This window comes from Choloepus didactylus, chromosome 9 (genome assembly GCF_015220235.1).
Source record: "Choloepus didactylus isolate mChoDid1 chromosome 9, mChoDid1.pri, whole genome shotgun sequence".
Taxonomy (NCBI): Eukaryota; Metazoa; Chordata; class Mammalia; order Pilosa; family Megalonychidae; genus Choloepus; species Choloepus didactylus.
This window is the reverse complement of record NC_051315.1, coordinates 47953404-47979912: the sequence shown is the minus strand read 5'-3', so window position 1 is coordinate 47979912 and position 26509 is coordinate 47953404. Positions and strand designations below refer to the sequence as shown.

Genomic DNA, 26509 nt, shown 5'->3' with positions numbered 1-26509 from the left:
AAAGTAATGACAAAAATATAGTTTAGGATGTACAATGTATAAAGACATAATTTGTAACAAGTACAGCAAAAAAGTGGAGGGAAAGGGTAGAGGAACAGTGTACGTGTATATTATAGAAGTTAAGTTGGGATCAAATCAAACAAGATTGTTAAAGATTTAGGATGTGATGTTAAAGCTTCAGGGTAACCACAGAGAAGCATATATGGAACTATATATACAGAAAGAAATTTGAAGGGACTAAAAATGATACAGGACAAAGAATTAAATAAATATGAAAGTAGGCAGTAATGGAAGAACTGTGGGTCAAAAAAAGGTATAAAAATTACAGACTAAATAGCAACATGGCAGAATAAAGTCCTCATTATCAATAGTTACTTTAAATGTGTAAATGGATGAAACTCTTCAGTCAAAAGGCAGAGATTGGCAGAATGTATAAAATGCATGACCCACCTATATGCTTTTCACGAAAGACTCGCACTATATTTTCAACACAAGAAAATTGAGAAGTGAAAGGATGAAGAAAGTAACCAAGGTAGCTATACTAATATCAGAAAAAATACTCAGAGCCAAAAACTGATAAAAGGGACAAAGTTGGTCATAATATACTAATAAAGGGGTTTATTCAACAAGACATAAATACAAATATATATGCACATAAAAGCAAAGCCCCAAAATATATATTAAAAATAGAGATCTGAAGGGAGAAATACCCAGTTCTACACTAATAAGTTTCAATACGTCACTTTTGATAATGGACAGATTATCTACACAGAAGATCAGTAAGTAAATAGATGATCTGAGTGACAGTATAAACCAAGTAGACCAAATAGAGAAGACTTTACCCAACATCAGCAGAATCAACATTCTTGTCTAGTGCATATGGATCATTCTCCAGGATAGACCATATGATAGGCCACAAAGCAAGTCTAAATAAATTCAAAAGTATTAAAATCATACAGTGTATTTTGTCCAACAACAATGGAATGAGGCTAGAATTCAGTAAGTGGAAGAAACTGGAAAATTCACCAATATGTGGAAATTTAAAAAGGCACTATGAAATAACCAGTGGGTCCAAGAAGACATCATAAGTTAAATTAGGAAATACCTTGAGTTGAATGGAAATGAACACACAACATACCTAAACTTAGAGAACACAGCAAAGGCAGTGACTGAGAGGATTTTATAGTTCTAATTGCTGTCATTAAAAAAGATCTCAAATCAGGAAGATCTCTGAACAAGGAGAGGCAGAACCCACTCCTCCACCAAAAACATACCAGGCAGAAACTGTTCACAGCAGCTGTTTTGGGGCTTGAGAGACCAGGGAAGGACCATTGCAACATACAAGGAAGAGCTGGAAGGAGAAATGGAGAAACTGTTGTGAGCAACTCAATTCAGCCATGACTCCGGGTGCCTATCTCTAACCTTTGAAACTAGCAGCTTCTGGTCAGCTTGGATCCTACCTGGTTAGGTGCTGCAGACTGGGAGAGTCAGGAAGCCCTTCCCCCAGGAACAGGGGGACACAGCACACTTCTGATCCAACTGTGGGATGGTGAAATTTATCCTTAGAGTCCTGCAGCCTTGGCCCCTGACAGACAGGAACCTGGGGCAACGGCGGCAGCAGTGATTCTAAAGGTGGAGAAACTATGACAGAAACTGCAGTGACTCACCTCAGCCATGGCTCCCAGTACACACCCCCAATTCCCAAGGCCAGCAACTTCTGGTTGGCCCGGATCCTGCTTGGTTGCCTGATGCAGGCTGGGAGAGTCAGGGACCCCCCCCCCCCCCCGAACAGAGGAAATTACAGCAGTTCTGCAGTTCTGGTCCAACTGTTGGTGAAATTGGACCTAGGGATCCCATAGCCTTGGTCCTTTCTGGACAGGGACTGGCAGTGCTATGGTGCCATTATTTCCACCCATGTCAGAAGTAGGGGGGACGAAGGGCTGAAATAACAACCTACCTTTTGTAGGGCCATGGGGAATAAGTTGCTGAAAAATGCCATCTACTGGGAAGGCTGGGAAAGTGTAATCTTGGGAAGCTGCTTTCTTGATCCTCTCACCAGGGCCCTTTAGAACTGGTCTGTGATGACTTTGTGGGACCATGGCCCTGTGTTGGATGGGAAATACGAACCAAGAGCCAAAGAAGAGCTTTATCACAGAAGGAAACTGATTTTCAGAATAATCTTACACCAGCCAAAAATCACAAGATATACTAGATACAAGAAGATATGACAGAAACAAGAAGATATGGCCAAACCAAAGGAACCAATTAAAAAGTCAGAGATGGAACAGAATTTGGAACAACTAAACAGAGATGTTTAAACAAATCTCCTAAACAAATTCAGTGGGATGGATAAAGAGATAAAGGATATTAAGACGATACTGGGTGAGCATAAAGAAGAATCTTACACAAAGAAAAACAGATTTTATGTGAATGAAAGACAATAGATGAAATTAAACATACACTGGAGACACACAACCGCAGATTTAAAGAGGCAGAAGGATCAGTGAGCTAGAAAATACCAGATATGAACTTGAACAGATGGAAGAATGGAATTAGTTGAGCAAGGAAATGAGGAAGAAAATATTTGAAGAAATAATGGCCGAAAATTACACAACCCTTATGAAAGACATGAAGATGCAAATCCAAGAACCCCAGCATACTCCAAATAGAATAAACCCTAGTGAACACATCCTAAGACACACTAACCAGAATGTCAACTGCCAAAGAAAGGGAGAAACTTCTGAAAGCAGCAAGAGAAAAGCTATTCATCATTTACAAGGGAACTGCCATAATATTAAGTGCCTATTTCTTATCAGAAACCATGGATGGAAGAAGGCAGTATAAGATTTACATAAGGTACTTAAAGAAATAAACTGCCAGCCAAGGATTCTTTATCTGACAAGTCCTTCATAAACAAGAGAGTTTAAAACATTCACAGATCAGCAGAAACTAAGAGAGTTTGTTAACAAGAGTTCTTCCCTACAAGAAATACTAAACATTTCTGCTGGTTGAAAAGCAAAGACAGGAGAGAGAGGACTGAAAGAGCAGAAAGGAAGATTATCAGTAAGGGTAACTGAAAGGATAAAAAAGGGACAACGTGTGCCAGTTTGAATGTATTATGTCCCCCAAAACGCACTGACTGGAGAGTCAGGAAGCCCTTCCCCCAGGAACAGGGGTGGGGACACACACTTCTGATCCAACTGTGGGATGGTGAAATTTTTGATGCAGTCTTGTGTGGGCAGACATATTAGTGTTGCTTAGATTATAATTCTTTGATTTTTCCAAGGAGATGTGACCCACCCAACTGTAGGTGATGACTCTGGTTGGATAATTTCCATGGAGCTGTGGCCCTGACTATTCGGCTTGGGCCTTGATTAGTTTACTAGAGCACTATATAAACTTTGACAGAAGGAGCCAGCTTGCTACAACCAAGAGGGACACTTTAAAGAATGTACAGGAGCTGAGAGAAGAGCTGCAGAGTCATTTTGGAAATGGCCCTTGAAAGCAGACTTTTGCTCTGGAGAAGCTAAGAGAGGACAGATGCCCCAAGGGCAAACAAGAGTGACATTTTTGAGGAGCTGCAGCCTAGAGAGGAATGTCCTGGGAGAAAGCCATTTTGAAACCAGAACTCTGGAGCAGACACCAGCCACGTGCCTTCCCAGCTAGCAGAGGTTTTCTGGACACCATTGGCCATCCTTCAGTGAAAGTACCCCCTTACATTTGACACTTTGTGGCCTTAAGACTCTAATTTTGTAACCAAATAAAACCCCTGTATAAAATCCATTTCTGGTATTTTGCTTAACGGCAGCATTAGCAAACCGGAACAATATGACATACAAAACTTAAAGGATAAAATGGTTGGAGTAAATACTGCCTTTACAGTCAGAACATTGAGTGTAAATAAACACCAATCAAAACACATGGGCAGAATGGATTAAAAAAATATGATCCACCTATAGGCAGTCTACAACACTCACCTTAGACTCAAGGATACGAATGGGTTGAAAGTGAAAGGATAGATGATGATATTTCACACAAATAGTAACCAAAAAAGAACGGAGGTAACTGTACAAATATTGGACAAAATAGACTTGAAATACAAAACTGTTTTAAGAGACAAGGAAGGGACATTATATTTTAAGGAAAGGGGCAATTCACCAAGAAGAAATATAAATATTTATGCACCTATCCATAGTGCCCCAAAATACATGAGGCAAACACTGGCAAGACTAAAAGGAGAAACACGTTTCTACAATAATAGTTAGAAACTTCACACTACTCTCATCAATAGATAGGACATCAAGATAGACAATCAGTAAGGAAAAAAGAACTTTATTGAATAAAGCAATAAATTAACTAGACCTAACAGACATTTACAGAACATTACTACACAAAACACCAGTATATATTCTCAAATGCCCATGGATCATTCTCCAGGACAGACCATGTGTTGGGCCAAAAAAGATGTCTCAATAATATTTAAAACTATTAAAATTATACAAAGCACTATCTCTTATAATAGAATGAAGCAGGAAACCAATTACGGGTGGACACAGGAAAGTTCACAAATTATATGGAGGTTGTACATACAACACAGCCTTAAAACTATCAGTGGGTCAAAGAAGAAACTGCAAGAGAAACCAGCAAATATCTTGAGATGAATGAAAAAGAGAACACAACATATCAAAACTTACGGGATACACTGAAGTCAGTGCAGAGAGATTTATAGCCCTAAATGCCTACATTAAAAAGGAAGAATGAACTAAAATCAAAGACCTAACTGCTCACCTGGAGGAACCAGTAAAAGAACAAACTAATCCCAAAGCAAGAAGGAAGGAAGGAAATAACAAAGATTACAAAAGAAATAAATGAAATTGAGGAAGAAAAAAAAAAAAAACAAAATCAAAAGTTGGCTCTTTGAGAAGATCAATGAAATAGTTACAGAAATGAGAGGGGGCCATTACTACAGAGCTCTCAAAAATAAAAAAGATAAAAGCATAGGATGCCTGTAGGCCAAAAAAAAATTGGAAATGCAGATGAAATGGACAACTTCCTGTGAACACCATAACAACCTATACCATCAACAGAATAAGTAGAAGACCTCAACAAAGCAATCACAAATAAAGAGATAAAATTACTTATCAAAAACCTCCCTACAAAGAAAAGCCCGGGACCACGTGGTTTCACAGGTGAATTATACCAATCATTACAAGAAGAATTAATACCAATTTACTGAAAAGGTGAATGAGCAGGTCACCCCTGAACTTGCCCTCTTTCCTAGGAATTCCCCCAATAGGAAATGACTAGGGGGCTAAAAAAATTACCAATCCTACTGAAACTTTTTCAAAAAGTTGAAGAGGGAACACTACCTAACTCATTCTATGAAGCAAACCACACCCTAATACCAAAGCCAGATAAAGACACTACAATAAAAAATAAATTACAGACCAATCTCTCTAATGAATACAGATGTAAAAATTCTCAACAAAATACATGCAAATCAAATCCAACAGCACATTAAAACCATCTTATAGCATGATCAAATTGGGTTGATTCCAAGGGTGGTTCACCGACAAAAATCAATATAATATACCACATTAACAAACTGAAGGGGAAGAAAACACAAGATCATTTCGATTGACCTAGAAAAGATGTAACAAAACTCAGTATCCTTTCATGATAAAAACTGTGAAACATAGGAATAGAAGGAAACTTCCTCAACATGATAAAGGCCATAAATGAAAAACCCACAGCTAACCTAGTACTCAATGGTAAAAGACTGAAAGCTTTCCCTTTAAGATTGGGAACAAGACAAGGATGCCCACTGTGGTCAACACTGTGCTAGAAGTTCTAGCTAGAGCAGTTACACAAGAAAAAGAAATAAAAGGCACCCAAATCAGAAAGTAAGAAGTAAAACTTTCACTTTTTACAGATGACATGATCCTGTATGTAGGAAGTCCCATAAAATCTACAAGAAGGCTACTAAACTAATAAATGAGTTCAGCAACATGGTGGGATACAAGCTCAACAAGCAAAAATCCGTGGTGTTTCTGTGTATCAGAAATAAGAAATCTAAGGACTAAATAAAAAAAATTCCATTTACAATTGCCACTGAAAGAATCAAGTGTCTAGGAATAAACTTAATCAAGGTTGCAAAGGACTTGTACACAGAAAACTTACAAAGCACTGCTTTAAGAAATAAAGGAAGACCTAAATAAATGGAAGGACATTCCATGTTCATGAATCGGAAGGCTAAATATCATTAAGTCTATCCAAAATGACTTACAGATTCAATGAATCTCAATGAAAATTCAAACAGCCTACTTTGAAGAAATGAAAGAGGCAATTATCAGATTTTTCTGAAAGGTCCTCAAATTGCCAAAAACTTCTTGATAAAGAAGAATTAAATTAGAGGACTCACACTGCCTGACTTTACAGCATACTCTGAAACTACAATGGTAAAAACAGCATGGTACTGTCATAAAGACAGACATACTGATTTCAAAGGAACCAAATTGAGAGTTCAGAAATCAACCCACACATTTATGGTCAAGTGATTTTCAAAAAGGTGGCCAAGTCCAGTCAACTGGGACAGAACAATCTCTTCAACAAATAGTGTGGCAGAACTGGATATCCATATTCAAAAGAATGAAATAGGACCTCTGTCTCACACCTTATTCAAAAATTAACTCAAAATGGATCACAGACCTAATTAAGAGACAGGACTGTAAAATGCCTAGAAGGAAATGTAGGGAACCATCTTCAAGATCTTGTGGTAGGCAGAGATATTCTTAGACTTGACACTCAAAGCACAAGCAATGAAAGAATAAAATAGATAAAATGGTACCTGCTGAAAATTGAATACTTTGGTGCATCAAACAACTTCGTCAAAAAGGTGAAAAGGCAGCCTGCACAATGGGAGACAATATTTAGAAACTACATATCCAATAAGGGTTTCATATCGAGAGTATTTTAAGAAATCCTGCAATTCAACAATAAAAAGATAAATAACGCACTTAAAAAATGGGGAAAGACTTGAACAGATATTTTTCCAAAGAGGAAATACAAATGGCTAAAACACTTAAAAAGATGATCAACATCACTAGCTATCAGGGAATTGTTTACCAAAACTATGAAATATCATTTCACATCTACTAGAAAGGCCATTAAAAACTAGAAGTGTTAGAAAGGATATGGGGAAATGGGAACATGTTTTCACTGCTTGTGGGCATGTAGATGCTGCATAGAGCCACTTTGGAAGGCAGTTTCCTGATTCTTCAGAAGCTAACTATACAACTGCCTTTTGTGATACAGCAATCCTACTACTAGGTATATACACTCAGAAGACCTGAAAGCAGGGACATGAACAAACATGTGCCTAGTGATGTTCATAGTGGCACTATTCATAGTTGCCAAAAGATGACGACAACCCACGTGTCCATCAACCGATGAGTGAATAAAGAAAATGTGGTATATAAGTATGATGTAATATTGTTCAACAGTAATAAGTAATGAAGTCCTGAAATCTGCAATAACATAGATGAATCTTGAGGACATTTTGTTAGGTGAAATAAGTCAGATGCAACAGGACAAATATTATATGATGTCATGAATATTGTATGAGCTAATTATAGTAAGTGAATTGAGAGTTAAAATCTAGAATATAGGTTACCAGGACTTAGAATGAGGGTAGAGAATGGAGAGCAGATACTTAATGGGTGTGTAATTTTTAACTAGGTTGAATTTATATGTTTGGAAACAGAGAGGTGTGGTTAGCAAAATATGGTAAGTGTAACTAACAGCACTGAATTGTGTGTCTGAATGTGGTTTAAAGGGTTGGCTTAGAGTAGAATGTATTGGTAGAAGGAAAGCTAGAGGATAAATTGAGATTGTATAGCAGTGAATCCTGTGGTGGATGATAACTGTGCTTAATAGTACAAACATTAAAGTGCTCTTTCATGAACTAGAACAAATGTATGTCACTATTCAGAGGAGTTAAAAATAAGAGTGGTATATGGGGAAAAATGCATCTACACAGTATGGACCACAGTTAACAGTAATATTTTAATATTTTCTCATCAGCAGTAACAAAGGTACCACATCAATGCTGTGGGTCATAATAGGGGAGAGAAATGGTATGGGATTATTACTCTTTTTTTTTTTTTTATGGTTTCACAAGTGAATTTTATCAAATACTTCAAGAAGAATTAACACCAAACTTGCTATACCTCTTCAAAAAGTTGAAGAGGAAGGAATACTTCCTAACTACTAAGTTCAACATCACCCTAATACCAAAACCAAATAAACATACCACAAGAAAATAAAAGTATGGATACAAAAATCGTCTACAAAATGCTAGCAACGTTAATCCAATGGCACACACAAGAGATTAAACAACCCCAATCATGTGTGTTTATCACAGGTATACAAGGGTTGTTCAACATAAGACAATGAATAAATGTAATACAGCACATCAACAGAATGAAGAGAAAACCTACATGGTAATCTTAATTGTTGCAGAAGAGGCCATTTCACAAAATCCAGCATCCCTTCTTGGAAACTCTGAGAAAGTTTGGAATAGAAGGAAACGTCCCCAACATGTTAACAGTATATATGAAAACCCCACCACTTACATCATACTCAACTGTGAAAGACTGAAAGATTTCCCTCAAAGATGAGGAACAAGAGAATGATCTTTGCTTATAGTCACCCTATTATTCAGCATTGTACTAGAAGGTCTAGCCAGAGCAATTAGGCAAGAGAAAGAAACAAAGGGCATCCAAATAGAAAGGGAGAGGTAAAACTTTATTTGTAGATGATATTATCCTATATGTAGGAATCCATAACAAAGCTCCTGCAGTAATCGATTCATCAGTGTTGCAGCATATAAGATCAACATGCAAAATCAGTATTTATAGTAGTAATTAATAATCTGAACACAGTCAAAATAATTCCATTTATAATAGTAGCTAAAAAAAATCAAATATCTAGGGGAAAATGTAAGGAAAGATTAAAGGACTGGTACACAGAAAACAAAGCATTACTAAAAGAAATCAAAGAAAACCTAAATAAGTGGAAGAACATTCTGTATTCATGTTTCAGAAGACTTAAGTTTTGTTAACATCCCAATTCTATGGAAGGTGATTTACAGATTCAACACAATCCCAATCAAAGTTCCAACAGTGTTATTGCAGAAACAGAAAAGCCAATCAACCATCAAGTATATTTGGAAGGGTAAAGGCGGTGCTTGAATAGCCACATCATCTTGAAAAAGAATGAAGTTGGAGGACTCAAACTTGCCAACTTACTGCAAAGCTGTGGTAGTCAAAACAGTATGCTAGGGGCACAAGGTCCAATGGAATAGACTCCGAGTTCCTAAATAAACTCCCACCCATCTTTGACCAACTAATTTTTGACAAGGTTACCAAGTCCACTCAATGGGAGAAATAATCTCTTCAACAAATTCTGTTAGAAATAATGAATATCCATATGTACAAGTTTGAAGGAGGATCCCTTCAAACCCCATATCAAAAAATAAAAGTGGAACAAAGACCTGAATATGACAAGAAAAAGTATAAAACTCAAAGAAGAAAACATATGGAAGCATCTTCCGGACCTTGTGTTAGACATCAGTTTATTAATCTTTAGACCCAAAGCACAAACAACAAGAGTATAAAAAGATACAAATGAAATTTGCACATTGAAAGACTTCATAGTGAAAGAACATGGGAGAAAACTATTTGAAAACCACAATTCTGGTAAGGATTTTATATTCACAATATAAAATGTAGGCCTCCAAATAAACAGAAAAAAGACAAACCTCATAATTACAAAATGGGCGAAAGACTTGATCAGACAATCTTAATACATCCAGTTGGGCTAAAGCTCATCAATAGAAGCTCAGCATTAGCCATTAGGGAAATGCAAATAAAAACCAAGAGATACCATTTCATTTCCACTAAAATAGCTATTAAACAAATGGAAAAGGGCCAGTGTTGGAAAGGAAGTGGAGAAAATGGAACATTTGTTCATTGGTGGGAATGTAAAATGGTGCAGCCGCTATGAAAGCTGGTTGGATGGTTCCTTAGAACATTAAGAACAGAATTCCCACATGACTAGGAAATCCAACTTCTAGGTGTATACAAAAGTTCTGAAAACAAGGACACTGGAAATCCATGTTCAGTGGCAGTATTCACAGCTGCCAAAAGATGAAAGCAGCGTAAATGTCCATCAATCAAAGAATGGATAAACAAAATGTAGTATATAGACAGAGTATTAATCAGCCCTAAAAAAGGAATGAAGTTCTGGTATATGGTGACAAGGATGAACCTCGATGGCCCCACGTTGAGTAAGCCAGACACAAAAGGACGAACACTGTATGACCTCACTGATTAGAATAAGGAAATTCAGAGTCAGAAATTATAAAACAAGTTGTGAGGGGATGGCATAGAAAATGGTGAGTTAATGCTTAATTGGTATAGAATTTCTGTTTAAGGTGATAGGGAAAAAACCAAGGACTGTATAATAAATACACGGTGAACCCCAGTGTAAACAACTGACTATAATTAATAATTACAATATTCTTCCATGAATTATCCTTCCATAATTTATAACAGATGTACCAAACTAATGTAACATATTAATAATAAGGGGTCTTAGGGAACCTTGTGTTTGTCTGCATGTTTCTTCTGTAAATTATTTCTCCAATTTAAAAAAAAGTGTTTTCTTCCTCATAACTTCTACACATTTATTAACTTCTTAATCTAAAATCTTACGAAAAGATTACAAAGTTGAACAAGTAACATGGTAAGGAAGAATAATAGATTTGTGGAGTGCCTGGCTAAAGGTAATTTCCATTTTAGGATGCAATGAATGGGAGAATTGCAAAAATTTACTTGAAGTTTTGAAGTCTGTTTTATAAGCTATGAAATATAAATCTTAATAGTTAATGTATAACTTCGATTTGTTTTTCTCATCAGTGTGGAAAATTCTCAGTATAAAGAAATAGTATATGATGAAACTATGCTGTGCTCCGCAAACTGTAGTACTTAAAATTTGTGTGTAGCCTTATTCTCCCATATGTTGTCTTTTCTTTTTCAGACAACCACATTTTAATATCAGCTTTGGTGATCGCTAGTACTTTAATTTTGACAGTTTTGGGAGCAGTGATTTGGTTCCTGTACAAAAGAAGTGCAGATTCTGGCTTCACCACAGTTTTTTCAGCTGCACCTCAGTCACCTTATAATGACGACTGTGTCTTGGTAGTTGCAGAAGAAAATGAATATGCTGTTCAATTTGACTAAATTTTTGATACTCTCAGATTGATACCCAAAGTATGATTTCCTTGACAAGTGATTCCTATGCAAGATTTTACTATGCAACTTAAAGTTGAAAATTATAATTTTTATCGTAAATTCTGTTATTTCAGTACCATTCTTTTTTTCCCCATGTAATGATTGTGAGAAAAATTGACATCAAGTTCATTATGAAAACAATCTCATTAATTTTAGATACCATTTTGGACCACAACAGGTATTTAGCACTGTTCATAAATTATTAAAATTTCAGCAGTGTCCAGGAAGACATGAAAGAGACTGGCAGTGAGCATTAACACTACTGTCTCCTTAGGGAATTTTCTGCTGCCACCACATGTTTTTCTATCCAAGGTATCTCACGCTTCCCATTCATTTATAAACTTCTAGAACTGTGTCAGCAAAGACTGAAGAATAGCACCGCAAGCACTACTGTAGTAGTGATACCCTAAGTTTTCAGCACAATTCACAGTACATTTTAAGACAAAGGTGAAACGTCATTTGGGAGGTAGAAAAATGAAAATAAGATGAAAATGAGTGATTTTCCTTAGCATTCTTTACAGCTCAAAAACGTTAGACAACAAAGACAACATGCTGCAAAGAAAATAATATATACAATATTTAGAAGTTTGAAAACTGAAGGAAAGTATTCTCAAACAACTCCCACCCCATTTATATATGGGGATTAAATTTTCTTATGGGAGATACACAATCATGTCTCTAACTTGACAAGCTGGTCTCAGGCCACTTTGTATCAAAAACAAAAAAAACAAAAAAAACAAAAAACGCCTCATCCCAATTAATGGCACTTGTTAATGACTGAATAACTAGGAAGTGATAACAAACGACTATACTGTGTTGCTCTATGGCAAAAAAAAACAGTGTCATACTAGCCATGTTACATGAACAACAAACACAAGTATGCTCTTAAAAAGCTTGAAATTTCTCAGATTTTATGTAGGATTGAGATATGCTTTTATCGTCGATGAGCTATTACCAGTGCTACTTATATTGAACATTCGCCTACAGTGCCATCCTGCTTTTCCTATCCAAATTTTACCAGTCCTTCAAGGACTAAGACCAATCTTAACCACTACAGTAAACTTTTCCTGGATCAACTAAAAATCTCCAGAACTACAGTGCCCAACACAGTCACCACTAGCCACATGTAACTAATTAAAATTAAATATTCTGGTAGAAATGGTACTCAAGAATAGCTGTTTTAATAAACTGAAAATTTTTCATTTTAAAAAGCAGGTCTAGAGGCCCCTAGTGATGAAAGGTTAAGTCTTAATATATATTAGAGTATCTGTAAATAGGCCCATGCATCTAACTCAATGGCAACAAATATTTGATCATTTAAGTCTGTATTGACAAGAACATGGGCAGGCTTGCTTACATTCAGTATACAGAAATTGCTTTCTTGACTATCTTGGTTCTAGGTAACAATAATACAGTTCATATGTTGAGAAGGTATCTAGAAGATAACATTACACTGTCTCCAGAATTTTCATCTTTTGTGCTGAGAAGTGTTATGGTTTCTATTTTTGTTTGATGTTTAAAATAACTAATGAAAGACTTTTCCCTCATTCCCTCTTCTGAGTTCACATTTACACTGTATATCAGAATCTAATGATAATATTTAAATACTAAGTGGTATAAAGGAATTATAAGAATACTATAATGTTCAGGTAACTGTCTATTGAACTGTCATGTAGCATTTAATACATGAAAACTATATATAATCAAATATGTACAACTGAATATATTCTACCATTTAATTAAAAGTTAAAAATTTGGAGGGGGGTTTAACTGAAGACACTGAATTCTATTAAAAGTATAAATGTTTCAAATTCAGAACATTCCTAAGTCACTTCAGAATTGATATTAAAATTGGTATTCTTAAGTTGTATATTTTTGTTTTAAGAAAGGCAATGCAAGAGTAACAGAAAACAGGTGAGCAGATATGTTTTAGAAACATCAGTATTTTTGTATGAAATGGGACTTTGAAATTTTAATAAAGGTCTTGGTTATTCGGTTTGAAGTCTTTTTTGAGCAACAGTTTAAAAGGAAACATTTCAAACTAGCATAAATCAATCAGTATGCACTTTATTTTGAGCCAAGGTTTTACATAAGGCTGACAGACTAGGAGTTGGCAACCTTTTCATTCATATTTGTGTTAATACATGGTTTTGTTTTAGGTTCTGAAAAAGTAGTTTGTCATGACATAGACATAGACTTAAACCTGAAACCACCTGATGGTGTTTTTAAGTGTCTCTTAAGAGTGTTGACAGAGGAAAAATATAGTGTCATGGAAATAATACAGAAATCATGACCACACTGGAAACCTATTCGTAGTGAGTAGGTTAATGTTCATTTGTTCTCCAAAGGTAGTGAAAAATATTAGTATTAAGTTATCAAATAAATGCTCAGAATTATCAAGAAACAGGTAAAAACAACAGGATTGAAACAAGTTATTTATATATTTTTTTATCTACAAAGTGACAACACTAAAAAACACATTGAAAACCAGTGTTTTAAACTTTGAATGTGGGGTTTGAAAATACATTCCTTTGAGATTTCAATAATTTTTTTAACAAATGACATTTTGGCAATTCTGAAAGAATTTACACCTGTAATATTCCTAAAAGAAATATCTACATCCTATGTCCTATCAAATATAATCTGCATTTTGCAAATCAATTAAAAAAATCATCCATTCATTTTGTATTTATATACTTTTTTAAAAATTAGATTTTGCTAAGTGAATTCAGAATTCAAATTAAATTTGGAAACTTAAATACTCTTCAGAACCTTCTCCCCACTCATCTTTTTTAAACACTGGAAACAAATGATTATCAAAATGAGACTGCAACTTAAGGCATTTTAAAAGGAAAAATAATCAGACGCCATCTGGCATTTTATTGTGAAAGCACATTTTGTCCCACTTTTTTTCATTAGCAGAGTAAAATGCAAACTTTTTTTGTGGTTTTTGTAAATATGACTACAGTAATCAGAGCACAAAGGGTTGGCGATGGACATTGCTTATTTAAAACAAGGGTAACACCTGCCAATCAACCAAAAGAAAAATACTTTTCATTACTAGTTTATAAACATCAGATTCACTGACCATGTTAATAGGTCCAGAAGAATTTTATTCAATAACACTTGAGAATGAATATATATATACATATATACATTTGTATATATATATTCATTATATATATGAATCGTCAATGTATTCAGTAGACATTCCCCCACATAACTGATACTTATTTGCCAATTTTAATAAACACTTGTTCACAGAAAATCCATTTGTCTTATATGAAGTTAGGCAATATCAAATGTTCCATTATGGTCTTCCTCTTCTTCGGAATCATCCTCTGAAGCTGTTGAAAGAAAACAGGATGATCAAGAATGATTTTAAGGGGGATGAGAATGGGAGCTGTAAATATGAAGCCAGAACAGCAATGACTTTAAAATAAAAATCCCAATTTAGTATACTGTTTGGTCAAAGTGATAACTTATCATGAGAGGGTTATGGTGGTTTGACTGTGGGTGATGCCCATCTGCATTACCCTCACATCTTTTTGTAATGTCATATAATTTTTATAAAAATGAAAATGTTTAGAATGGGGTTCAAAGGTGTCTTTTAAAACGTTTCTGAAATCAATATGGGTCCAGAGTAGCTAATGATAAACATGCCAAAGAGTGAATTTAAGGCAAGTGCTCTCACACCTGAGTAGAATCTGACTTATTACCACTGCATGATTGATGCATCTGATGAGAATGGAAAAAAATATACATAGAAAAATAGGTTACGGGCATTCTTGTAATTCAAACCAAAGGTATGTCTATAAAATGCCAAAACAGGTTCCACTTACTAAGTCAAAATAGCTTTATACACAGACAGCCTTAAGTAAAAAAACTGGATCAGCTAAAAAGCTCTTGAGATTACCTTTTTATCTGCACTGTCAAACTTATCACTTATGCAACATTTCTAACCTCAGTTTCTTAAAGAATCATCATTAGTGGCCCTTGAGAGTTGATAAAAAGCTTCCTAGAATGTCTTTAGAAAAGACGTAGTAAGTATAAAATTATTTATTCCATAAACTTTATATTTGAAGGAAAATGCAAGCGCATCAAAATGAACTAATAAGCATATCCCCTATTATTAAGGACGAAAAAGTTTAATATACATTCTTCTTGTATTAATACTGGTCAATTTAACAGCACCCAGCAAATGGAACCAACTTAAACCACAAGAAAGTTATGCAAAATTACAGATGAAACTTACAGAAACTATTGTCTCCTTATTTCGAAGTCTATTCACTACTTGCAGAATTCTTAAAACTCCTTTAAATAAAATATCAAACATGTACCTAGCTAATAGATTAGATCTATGGTTAAGTTGTATGATATACCTGGGAGAAACACTGAACTAAAAATAGCTTTTCAGGGAACTTCTCATGTTTTCTATATGACTAATCCCATGGGAGAGAAAATTCAGTAGAACCTATTTTCCCCCATTCACTCTCAGATCTATATTTGGGTATAGTTTCACCTTGCTTTTCATGTTGAGAACAGGCATTACTATTGTTTAGGAAACTAAATCCTAAATGAGAATGTTAGCTTTCAAAAAACGTAAGGAATCTGGGAAAGGTACTCTGATCAAATTACTATCATTTAGCTTATTTAGCATAAGCTAAAAATAATTTTTAAAAAAGACTTTTATATTAACCAATAAGAGATCTGAACTAAGAAGGTAAGAAACATTATAAAGGAATTCCCACTGACTGGTTTATATTATCATTTTCACATATACTAATTAAAGCTGAGAATGTGTTGACTGTACCTCAAATCCCCTTTAAATTAAAAAATGGTTAAGCTTTAATGGTAAAAATGTATGTTTTACACAATTCAAAGAATTATTCAACATTCTTATGAGTATTAAGTCCTTCTCAACCCTACTTCAAAAGATGCTGTGCTTTCTCTACAGATAAACAATGTTATGCTTACAGATGGAGAGAACACTCCAAGTATTGTGACGGTGATTACAGAAATTAGAGAAATCACAAGTAAAATGTGTATTTAAAAATACTTCAGACAGTATACTGGGATCTGATCATGGGGAGACTGGTGCATCAAATAAAAAGTAAAGTTGGCAGAGGATGGATGTGGTAATCTTGAATTCACAGAAGAGTTCCATACCAGCAATGTGTGTGCCCACAAAGTATGAAGCACCCTGAAGGTTGAAGGACCTTGCGAAGAGGGTAGGCTATGCAGGTGCCTGAAGAGATTTGGGCATTAAAGTTGCTTGCATGGAAGGCCAGGGAGAGTACTAATGCTAGGGAGCCTGACCATAAGAGATCGGAGATGCTGGCAGAGGTAACAGCCTATGAGAGGTCCATGGGGACCCAAACAAGGAGCAGAACAAAAACAAAAAACACAAAATACTGTGGCTTCTGTTATGGACTAAGAATGAGGACTCTTTCTCTCGTTTTCTCAGAATTGTACATAAGCCCAGTGGAAATCTTTATTATCTAACAAAGCAGAATGAGGAAAAAATTTCTTACCAAAAGCAACAAAAAACTTTAGATTAAAGAAGTGTGGTTTGATAAGTGGTTAAACTTATTTCTTTTTGATTACAAATGCTAACATGGAGGTGATCAAAAATGAATTTTTATTTTAAATAAAAGTAAAATATTAACTTTCACAGCAACTTAAAAAGATTTGGCAAAAATTACATCTTTTTCTTACCTTAAAATAAATATCCTTTTAAAAATCTAATGTGAGTTGCCCGACCCAGATTTCTGAAATCAATCATTTTGCTGTTATCCAACATATAAAGCAAGCTCTAATTATATCTATATTTTGCTCTGTGGGTTTAATTTGCAAAAGTAAATTTAACAAGTCTGGGAAGGGGAAATTCCACCTACTTTCGAGATCTTCCATATGTGCCTGAAGAGTTCTTGCAAGGTTAATAAACTAGAAACAATGCAGAAAGAAATACAGTAGTTTAAATGTTGCAAATGGATCTAAAGAGAGAATCAGCATAGGAGATTCATTTCTATTTTAAAAGTCAAACATCATTTTAAGTCTTTAATGAGGAGTCTTTCTCCCCACAGAAAAAATTACAAGCGTAAGGGTATTATTTTTTTTGAATGTTTTATATAATCATTTTAAATCACATAATAGTTTCTTGAAATTGGGAACAAATACAATAAAATAATTTTACCCAATGGTATTTTATCTGTTTGCATAAGCATACCACTTCAAAAAATTATAAAATGGAGGAAAAAAATCTGTGCAATTGGATTCATATGAATTCAGATTTTTAAAAAGAAACAAAAACAACCAAGACATAATCTTTTTCCTGCCTAAATTTGATAGCTCTAGAAGTATTACATTTAATTCCATACAAAGAATGACTTCAGTTTCAAGAGTTACCTATCTGTACCTTTTACAAAGGCACAAATTCAACAGATCTTATATATGCTTTATTCATTTGGAATAGATAAGACATATTTTTGTCTTCTGTTTTTAAAATATTTTATGGCATTAACTAAATTTAGGGGTTCATGATTTCTAAATACTTAGAAGTCAAGAAATCCTTGGTCAAATTCTGAGTTGAGAGTTCATTCTCTCTTCTCTTACATGACAAAAAGTAATTTGCAACTAGCTCAAAAAAATAATGTCCACATGATGATCATATACAGAAAAAAGTTTTACCAAATTATATGTAGTACAAATGTAGTATGCAGCATTTGAATTGTAGTTATTTGATAATTTCCAAAATAAAAAACATTACATCACCATAAATGCTACCAAATTTATATAACCAATGTGAAGATTTATATAAAAATTAGTCTGAAAGATATTAACACATTTCAAGATAAGAAGTGTTCACAGTGTTATAAGGACATACATCAACTCTAATGTCTGCTACACAAAATGGCCAAGACAGCAAAAGTATAAGGTTTCCTCTGGCACACTGGGGCAGACAGCATCATTTACTGATAAAAACCTAACAAGTAGGTAGCCAAAATGGTGTATTAAGACCAATAATGTACATAATTAAACATCAAAGAGCCCATACCTTAAGTCATTCATAATATGAAAACTTGAAAGATATATACACTGGTAATCCTTTACAGGTTATTAACAAAAAACCTGAAGTTAATTCCCATAAACTTTTGGCTTTTGGTGTTCATTTTTAGGTTTCTAAGTTAAAGAGTACTGAGGTTTTATTTATTTTTGTTTTAAAATTTTTTCTTTTGGTGTTTTCAACTCTGCTTCTATTTTCCATTGAAATACATTCAAGAGCTAGAAAATTATTTTTTCATTCTCTAAAACAGCTTCAGAAGAGAATTCAGGCTGCTTGTTGTGGAAGTAAGGAAGACACACTTTCTACTAAATCTACAATATCTTTATTTTTAAGAAACATTTTAAAGAGACCCCAAAGGAAATAGAATGTAAACATATAAAACAGTCTGCTTTCCAAGGCAAACAAACAGTTGCTGCATTACATCCTCCCTTTTCCCCAATCCAATATTACTTACTCGGACACGTGTGCTTGGTTCACTTGTATTCCCCATCATATCAGAAAAGCTTTGTTCACACAAGTGCAGTAACACAACTAAGTAGAGACCAGAGCTGATAAACTCATATTCAGCCTTCAGTAGGCAGGCAAACAAGAGAAAAGGAAAAACATGGAGAAAGAAAAATTAGTACAATCAAGATTGGTATCTCTAGTGTAATGACAAAGAGGAAATATACTCATATCCGGTTTCTAGTAAGGGGTACTTTGCCATCTATTAACACTGGAAATAAAGAGTTGCCCTTTATCATTTCATTAAAATGTTACTAATGTAATGAGTCCAAATAGGTATGAATAGCCGCTATTCTCAAGTAGTCTTCCTTTACTTAGTTATGTATATAAAAATGGGACTTTTAAATCATTTGGTGGTAGAATAAATGCTCTGATATTTTATAAAGCTCATAAGAGATTTCATTATGCAAATTATTTCATTTATTGCTGAATCAATAACGACTTAAAACCTAATCTGATATCAAGTGTTTGAGTAATTCAATTAACTTAAATCCTGTAGCATTTAAATAAGGTAAATGCAAACATGAATAAACGTCATAAAATAACAGTTCCTCATCATTCACACAGAAATCTGTAGTTTTTAAAAACCGAATTTTTGTTCAAAATTGCTGTTGTTTTGAAGCTAGAATAAAAATCATGACTATAATGTTATTTTAAAAATCGGGATTTTTCCACATCAAGAACTATATCTATAAACTGTACCTTTTTTGGGTAATTAACTCATCTGAAATAAAAATTATACCTTTTTATTATCAACTTCAGCAAATAACTGGTTTTACTGAGTATTTAAGCAATGTGAAGGTTCATCTATTCAAAGTTTCTTTTACAAAACTGATTTAATGAAATACCACTTAATGGTTATTATACTTATTTTTAACTTAAAAGGAAATCGTATCTCCGAAAGTTGACAGCTGTCAGGCCACTGGAATTTATGATTCACACAGAACAAACAAATTAATGCCAGGAAGTGGAATCAAGGGTGTCACTGGTTTTCTTTCAATGACTCCACCACTTAATGTTTCTTAACACTTTTAAATTATTTAAGATTGTGATCATTAAAATGCTGGGAGGACAATAAAATCATTCCTGGCTAAGCTGAAAAACCAAAGAACCAACTTTAAGAGACCAAAACGGAGCATCTACAGAAGGAAGAACAGCAGAAGAAAACAATGCTTCTGAAATCTACTCATTTGAGAAGACAAAAAAATATTCCATACAATTTCTCTCACTCTTTAAAATACTGCCTGCAGCTGTCCGCAGTAAGATAAATCCTTGCTGAAAGTGATTTTCTTTTTGGACAACTTAGAAACAATAATTGGTATTAAGAGTAGCAGCTGTGCTACATCAATTGCCTAATGTTTCTATATATCAATGATTATTAAGACCTAAAGATTATTTTCAAGGGATCTGTGAATCCCTTAAATTAAATACAGAATGTGTGTCTATATACATAGTTTAAGAAGGGTCCATAGCTTTTATCAGATTTTCAAAGGGTATCCATTACTCCCACATTTTAAAAGTAAAGTGTGTCCACAAATATATTTGAAATATATGACTAGTGGACACACTAATATATATATAAAATCATATATTCATATATATATGAAATCATATTCATACATATGAAATCATTTATTATATGATTTCATTTATATGAAATACTCAGAATAGGCAAATCCATAGACAAAACAGAGACTGTTAGATGCCAGGGGCGGGAGAAAGGAGAGAATGGAGAGTAACTGCTTAATGGGTATGCGGTTTTCTTTTGGGGGGATTAAAAAAAGCAGTAAAGGGTGTCCAGTGCCCCTTCATTTAAAAAGTATTTCTTAAGCATTCCATGCATCCTCCTCACTGAATCTTTTTTTTTTTTTTTTAATATGCTAACAATAACTCTACAGTCCCCCTCATAATATCCTTTAAAATCTTTTTTCAGAACTTTCCATCTGGAGGGGAAAAAAAGGAAAACATCAAGTCCTTCTTTCTAACAAAAATTAAAAAACATTTTAGCCCTCCCAGGAAAAAAAAACCAATGATGTTTGGGATGATGAAGAAGTTTGGGTAATAGATGATGGTGAAGGTAGCACATCACTACATACTTAGAAATGGTTAAAATGGCACACTCTGTTACATATACGCTACTGCAATAAAAAATAAAAAAAATCAATGCTCAAACCAATTAGGGGAGAGGGGTAGGAGTTATTAATATAATAATAAGATATATTTATTGTTTATTTGAGATCTGAGAGGAAAACACTGAAAATTTAATATTATTATAAAGAAACCGTGACATTATTCATCAATATAAACAATGGCTGACTGCAGGGATACAAATGCTGAAGGAAAGAAAAGCAATGGCAACTTCAAATAATGGAAATTTTGTAAGGTGCATGTGTTCAACATATTTTATGAAGCATGGGGCAGGAATGGGGAGAATGAAGGGAAACAGGATACTAGGGAAAACATGGGTCACATGAGCAGGGAAAACAACATAAAAAGTTATTTCTATATAAAAATACTAATACAGTAAGCAGATCCAGGGTTTAGTAGTTCAGTTACCTTCCCAGCACTCAGAAGCATTCAGAACTGAGGCAGCTCTGAGGAAATAAGGTTAGCATGCCTATTCTGGGACCATTTTTGCAAGCTATTATTAAATTCAGATTTAGTCAGAACATCTAACTTGATTATTTGTCATTCACTTACAAAAATTTAACGGAAGAATAAAGAGAAATGATCACCCTGTACTCAGCAACAATGTTAAGAATATCATCACTATTATTTTAATGCAGAGTTTCTGACCACGATTTAATCTTTTCTTCAAGAGCTGTCCTTTAAGCATACAGCAGACACTTACCAAATTAGGCAAAATATACTAACTTGTTCATTTGCATGAGCTCTATGTAGTTCATGAATATCAAAATCCTCCAGGTTAAGCTGCAACTTTTCTTTACAGAGTTCACAGGTGGTTACAGCCTCTAATGAAGAACCTGATAAAAGTAAATTACAAGTGAAGTTTATTTTACTGTGTCTTTATGAAACAGTTTTCCTTGTAAGTTTGAAGCTTAGAATATAGAAAATCTTACTGATTAAAAAAAGAAAAACAGCATCACTGACATAAACCAACAATGACTCCTAAAATAAGCAATCCTTAACACCCAACGTGCATGTCAATCTTTGGCACTGATGTCTCCACATATTATTTCATTATCTCTTGTTTCTTTCCTCCTAGGCACTCATACATCCTTGATTATGGGGAGGTGACATCAAAATTGGAATGGCACCTGTGCTTCCTACTTCCTTAAATACCTTGGCATGATGCCATGAAAACAAAATGTTTGATGATGGACCATCTCAAACAACTAGTGCCACATAACCAAGCCAGCATCTATAATATTAACAATATACCTAAGACTTTTGAGGGTCTAAGGAATGTGTGTCCACTCAGCATACCTCCTTGTGTCCCATATGCATTCAACATTTGACTTCTGGCTCCAATTTAATAGGCAGTAGTCTTGTCTAATTGAACATGTAACCCCCACCACCACCACCACCTTTTGTCTTTCCCTGTTTATTTTTAGATATTCTAACTGAAAAATGTTCTAAAAATTAGAGTATATTATACAAGAGTGTAGCAACTAAATTCAATTCAACCAAATTTCTTGAATGCTTGTTATACGCCAAGCATTCCTAGAGCTTCTAAAATTCAGAAAAGATTGGTAGTACTGCCTGTCTTCAAGGGGCTCACAGACTCATAGAACTATTATTATTTAATAACAATTTTTTTAAAAGTAAAATCTGACCTAAAGCCCAAGTCAGCAATAGTAATTCATGTGCTTATCTAAGAAAATAACTGAAAAATGAGTGCCAATGTGAAGAAGTATGGGCCTATACTTATCTCAAAATGTGCTGTTCCTATCAAATTACATAAGTTTTTCACTCTATTTCAAGTATATACATAAAACCCAGTTTTCTTTACTGTTGGATTTTTTTTTTTTTAAGGAGTTTAGCATACATGAAGATGTTGGAATTAAAATACATCTGGAGTATTTTCAATTCAGGATGTCTATATCTTATGATCTAACAAAAATATAAAGGATGTGAAAGACATTTAAAAGGCTTTATTTATCTTATTGAACACTTACTAAAATTATTTCCTGAATCAGAAACAGGAAAAATAGGATGATCATAAAATATGGAGACAGAATGGCCCTTAGATGATTCAGTACATCTCTGGGCTTCATTTTTGTCTTGCATGGAATAAGTGAATTACCAAAAGTCATTCAAAAGGGCCATAGACAGCTGGGAGCAACCACTTCTTCCTACATTCCTTAATCCAGGGTGCTTTCTATTATACCCCAAACTCATTCATACATTTGCCTAAATTTGTACTAGGCATGTTTTGTTCATCACTGTACATCCTGTAGTTAAGGAGTTCATATTTAACTGATGTTAATAACCTATAAATTAATTTAACAGAAAGCAAATTCTACCAGAAGGGATTTTTTGGTAAATATGAAGAATATTTCTGAAAATTTATCAGGGAGGCTCAGTTGCTGAGATCTATATACTCGTTTGATGATGTCAAACCAAGTAACTATTATAATTTTATAAAAATTACTAACCTACATTTAATTGAGTACTTATATGTGCTTCACAAAGCTGAGGCCCGACCCCAGACCCCAGAAGGGAGTCTGAGGCATCTGCATTTTTAAGCTCCAGTGGGTGGTTCTGGTCAGTGGCCAGGGTTGAGAAACAATGTTAAGCAATCTGCTCAAGGTCCTATAGCTTAGTTAAGTGTTGGAGCCAATATTCAAATCTAAGCTTGTCTAATGCCAAAGCCAGTGCTCTTAAAAATTCACTGAACAGGCACACCTCAAGAGATAATGTGGGTTCAGTTCCAGACTACTGCAATAAAGTGAGTTGCATAATTTTTATTTCCCAGTGCACATAAAAGTCGTTCACAGTATTAAACGTACAATAGCATTATGTCTGAGAAAATGATATACATACCTTAATTTAAAAACTTTATTGCTGAAATACAGTAACCATCACCTAAGCCTTCAGAGTCTTTTTACTGGTGGAGGACCTTGCCTCAATGTGTATGACTGCTGACTGATCAGGGTGGTGACCGCTTGAAGGCTGGGGTGACTGGAGCAATTTCTTAAAATCAGACAACAATGAATTACCAACAATTGATGCTTCCTTTCACAAAAATTTCTCTGTAGCATGTGATGCGGTTTGAGAGCATTTTACTCTCAAACTTCTCTCAGAATTGGAGTCTTATCTTCTCAAACTTTGCCGCTGCTTTATCCACTTAAGTAATACTCTAAATCCTGTTCTCATTTCAACAATGTTCACAGCATCTTCAACTAGGAGTAGACTCTCCATCCCAAGAAACCACTTTCTTTGTTCATCCCTAAGAAACAATTCCTCATCTGTTAAAATGTTGAGATTGCAGCAATTCAGTCACATCTTCAGGCTCCAAGTCCATTTCTTATTCTTTTGCTATTTCCACCATATTTGCAATTACTTCACTAATGTCTCGAACCCCTCAGTCATCCATGAGCATTGGAATCAATTTTTTCCAAATTCCTGTTAATGTTGATATTTTGACCTCCTCCCATAAATTAAGAATGTTCTTATGGCATCTAAAATGGTGAATCCTTTCCAGAAGGTTTTGAACTTACTTTGCCCAGATCCAGCAGAGGAATCAATGTTTTTAGCAGCTATTGCCTTATGAAATGTATTTCTTCAATAATAAAAGTTGAAAGCTGAAATGAATTCTTGATCCATAGGCTGCAGAATGGATGTGTTAGCAGGCATGAAAAAAACATTCATCTTGTACATTTCCATCAGAGCTCTTGGACGACCTGATGCATTGTCAGTGAGCAGTAGTAGTTTGAAAGGAATCTTTTCCTCTGAGCAGCAGGTCTCAACTGTGGGCATAAAATACCCAGTAAACCATGTTGTAAACAGATGTGCTGTCATCCCTTTGTTGTTTCATTTATAGAGCACAGGCTAAATAGATCGAACATAATGCTTAAGGGCCCTAGGATTTTCAGAACGGTAAATGAACACTGGCTTCAACTTAAAGTAACCAGTTGCATTAGCCCTCAACAAGAGTCAGCCTGTCCTTTGAAGCCAGACATTGGCTTCTCCTCTCTAGCTAGCAAAGTCCTAAATGGCATCTTCTCCCAATAGAAGGCTGTTTCTTCTACATCGAAAATCTGTTGTTTAGTGAAGCTGCCTTCATCAATTATCTTAGCTAGTTCGCAGAGGATAACTTGCTGCATCTCCTATAGCAGCAGTTGCTGCTTCACCTTGCACTTTTATGTTATGGATATGGCTTCCTTCCTTAAACCTCATGAACAAACCAGGGCTACCTTCAAACTTTCCTTCTGCAACTGCTTCACCTCTCTCAGCCTTCAGAGAACTGAAGAGAGGGCCTTGCTCTGGATTAGGTTTGGGCTTCAGGTAATGTTATGGCTGGTTCATCTTCTATCCAGACCAAGCAAACTATCTCCATATCGGCAATGAAGCTGTTTTGCTTTCTTATCATTGGTGTGCTCATTGGAGTGGCACTTTCAATTTCAAGAATTTTCCCTTTGCATTCACAACTCGGCTAACTGTTTGGCACAAGAGGCCTAGCTTTCGACCTTTCTCAGTTTCTTACATGCCTTACTCACTAAGTCAATCATTTCTAGACTTTTTTTCCCCCTGATTTGTTATTTTTATTGACAAGGTTTACAGGAACAAATTAAATATTTAAAATTGAAGGCCAATTCTGAGGCCTCATTTAGTTGCTTCTTCCATTCATTTGTATGAAGTACCCTTTTCCCTAATGTCTGAGTAATTTTATCAGGAAACAAGCCAAACCTGTCGAAGAATGTGTTAACATTCAATGTACAGCATTTTTACATATTTCTGTTCCACAATGCAGAGATTTTTTTTTAACTCAATATGTCAAAGGTCCAATTTTCTCATAAGACGCATGTTTTATTTTAAAATTGAGACGAATTACTTAAATAACTGATAAAGACACTCAATATAAAAGATAATATAAGTCACATTCTAGAGTAGTTGGTGACCTAGAATTCCAACTGGCCAAAATTTAAAACCCAGCAGCCCTGATTCCACAAATACATCAAATTTCTTTAATGTGAAAATAAGTGTTATCACTTTTGAGAAACACTTTGTCAAAAACAATCTGCTGCTGCCTGCACATTATCTTCTTTTGACATTCCACCTGGTACTTATATCGTAATTGTGAAGGCGGCCAGTTTTCTATAAATACCAGCATTTTATATGGGCAAAAGAAGTTAATAAAAATCAGTTCATTTACTATAAGGCAAACAATAAAACCTTTGCTAAGTTTTTGAAATTGTTTTGATGTTGGTCTGTCCTTAATATAAAATGTATCTACAGGAGAGGGGCAAGATGGCGGCATAGAGAGGAGTGGAAGCTAAGCAGTTCCCCTGGAACAACTACAAAAAACCAGAAACAACTAGTAAATAATCCAGAATAACTGCGGGGGGACAAACGAGACCATCCACTCATCATACACCAACCTGAATTGGGAGGAATGCCC

General features: G+C 34.7%; 2 protein-coding genes across 3 annotated transcripts in view; one reads left to right on the top strand and one right to left on the bottom strand.

Moving 5' to 3' along the window:
- The window catches only part of LOC119544000 (CD302 antigen), a 187225-nt gene extending 173869 nt beyond the window's left edge, over positions 1-13356 (top strand). For both annotated transcript variants that reach the window (XM_037848968.1, XM_037848967.1), the window contains one exon: positions 11101-13356. In XM_037848968.1, coding sequence (XP_037704896.1) covers positions 11101-11303 — 203 coding nt within the window. In that variant the 3' untranslated portion in view covers positions 11304-13356. The remainder of the gene's footprint in view (positions 1-11100) is intronic.
- A 45-nt stretch (positions 13357-13401) lies between these two features.
- The window catches only part of MARCHF7 (membrane associated ring-CH-type finger 7), a 47277-nt gene continuing 34169 nt past the window's right edge, over positions 13402-26509 (bottom strand). Inside the window, 4 exon segments of the mRNA XM_037848969.1 lie at positions 13402-14701; positions 17252-17300; positions 18875-18988; positions 21799-21908. Coding sequence (XP_037704897.1) covers positions 14643-14701; positions 17252-17300; positions 18875-18988; positions 21799-21908 — 332 coding nt within the window. The 3' untranslated portion in view covers positions 13402-14642.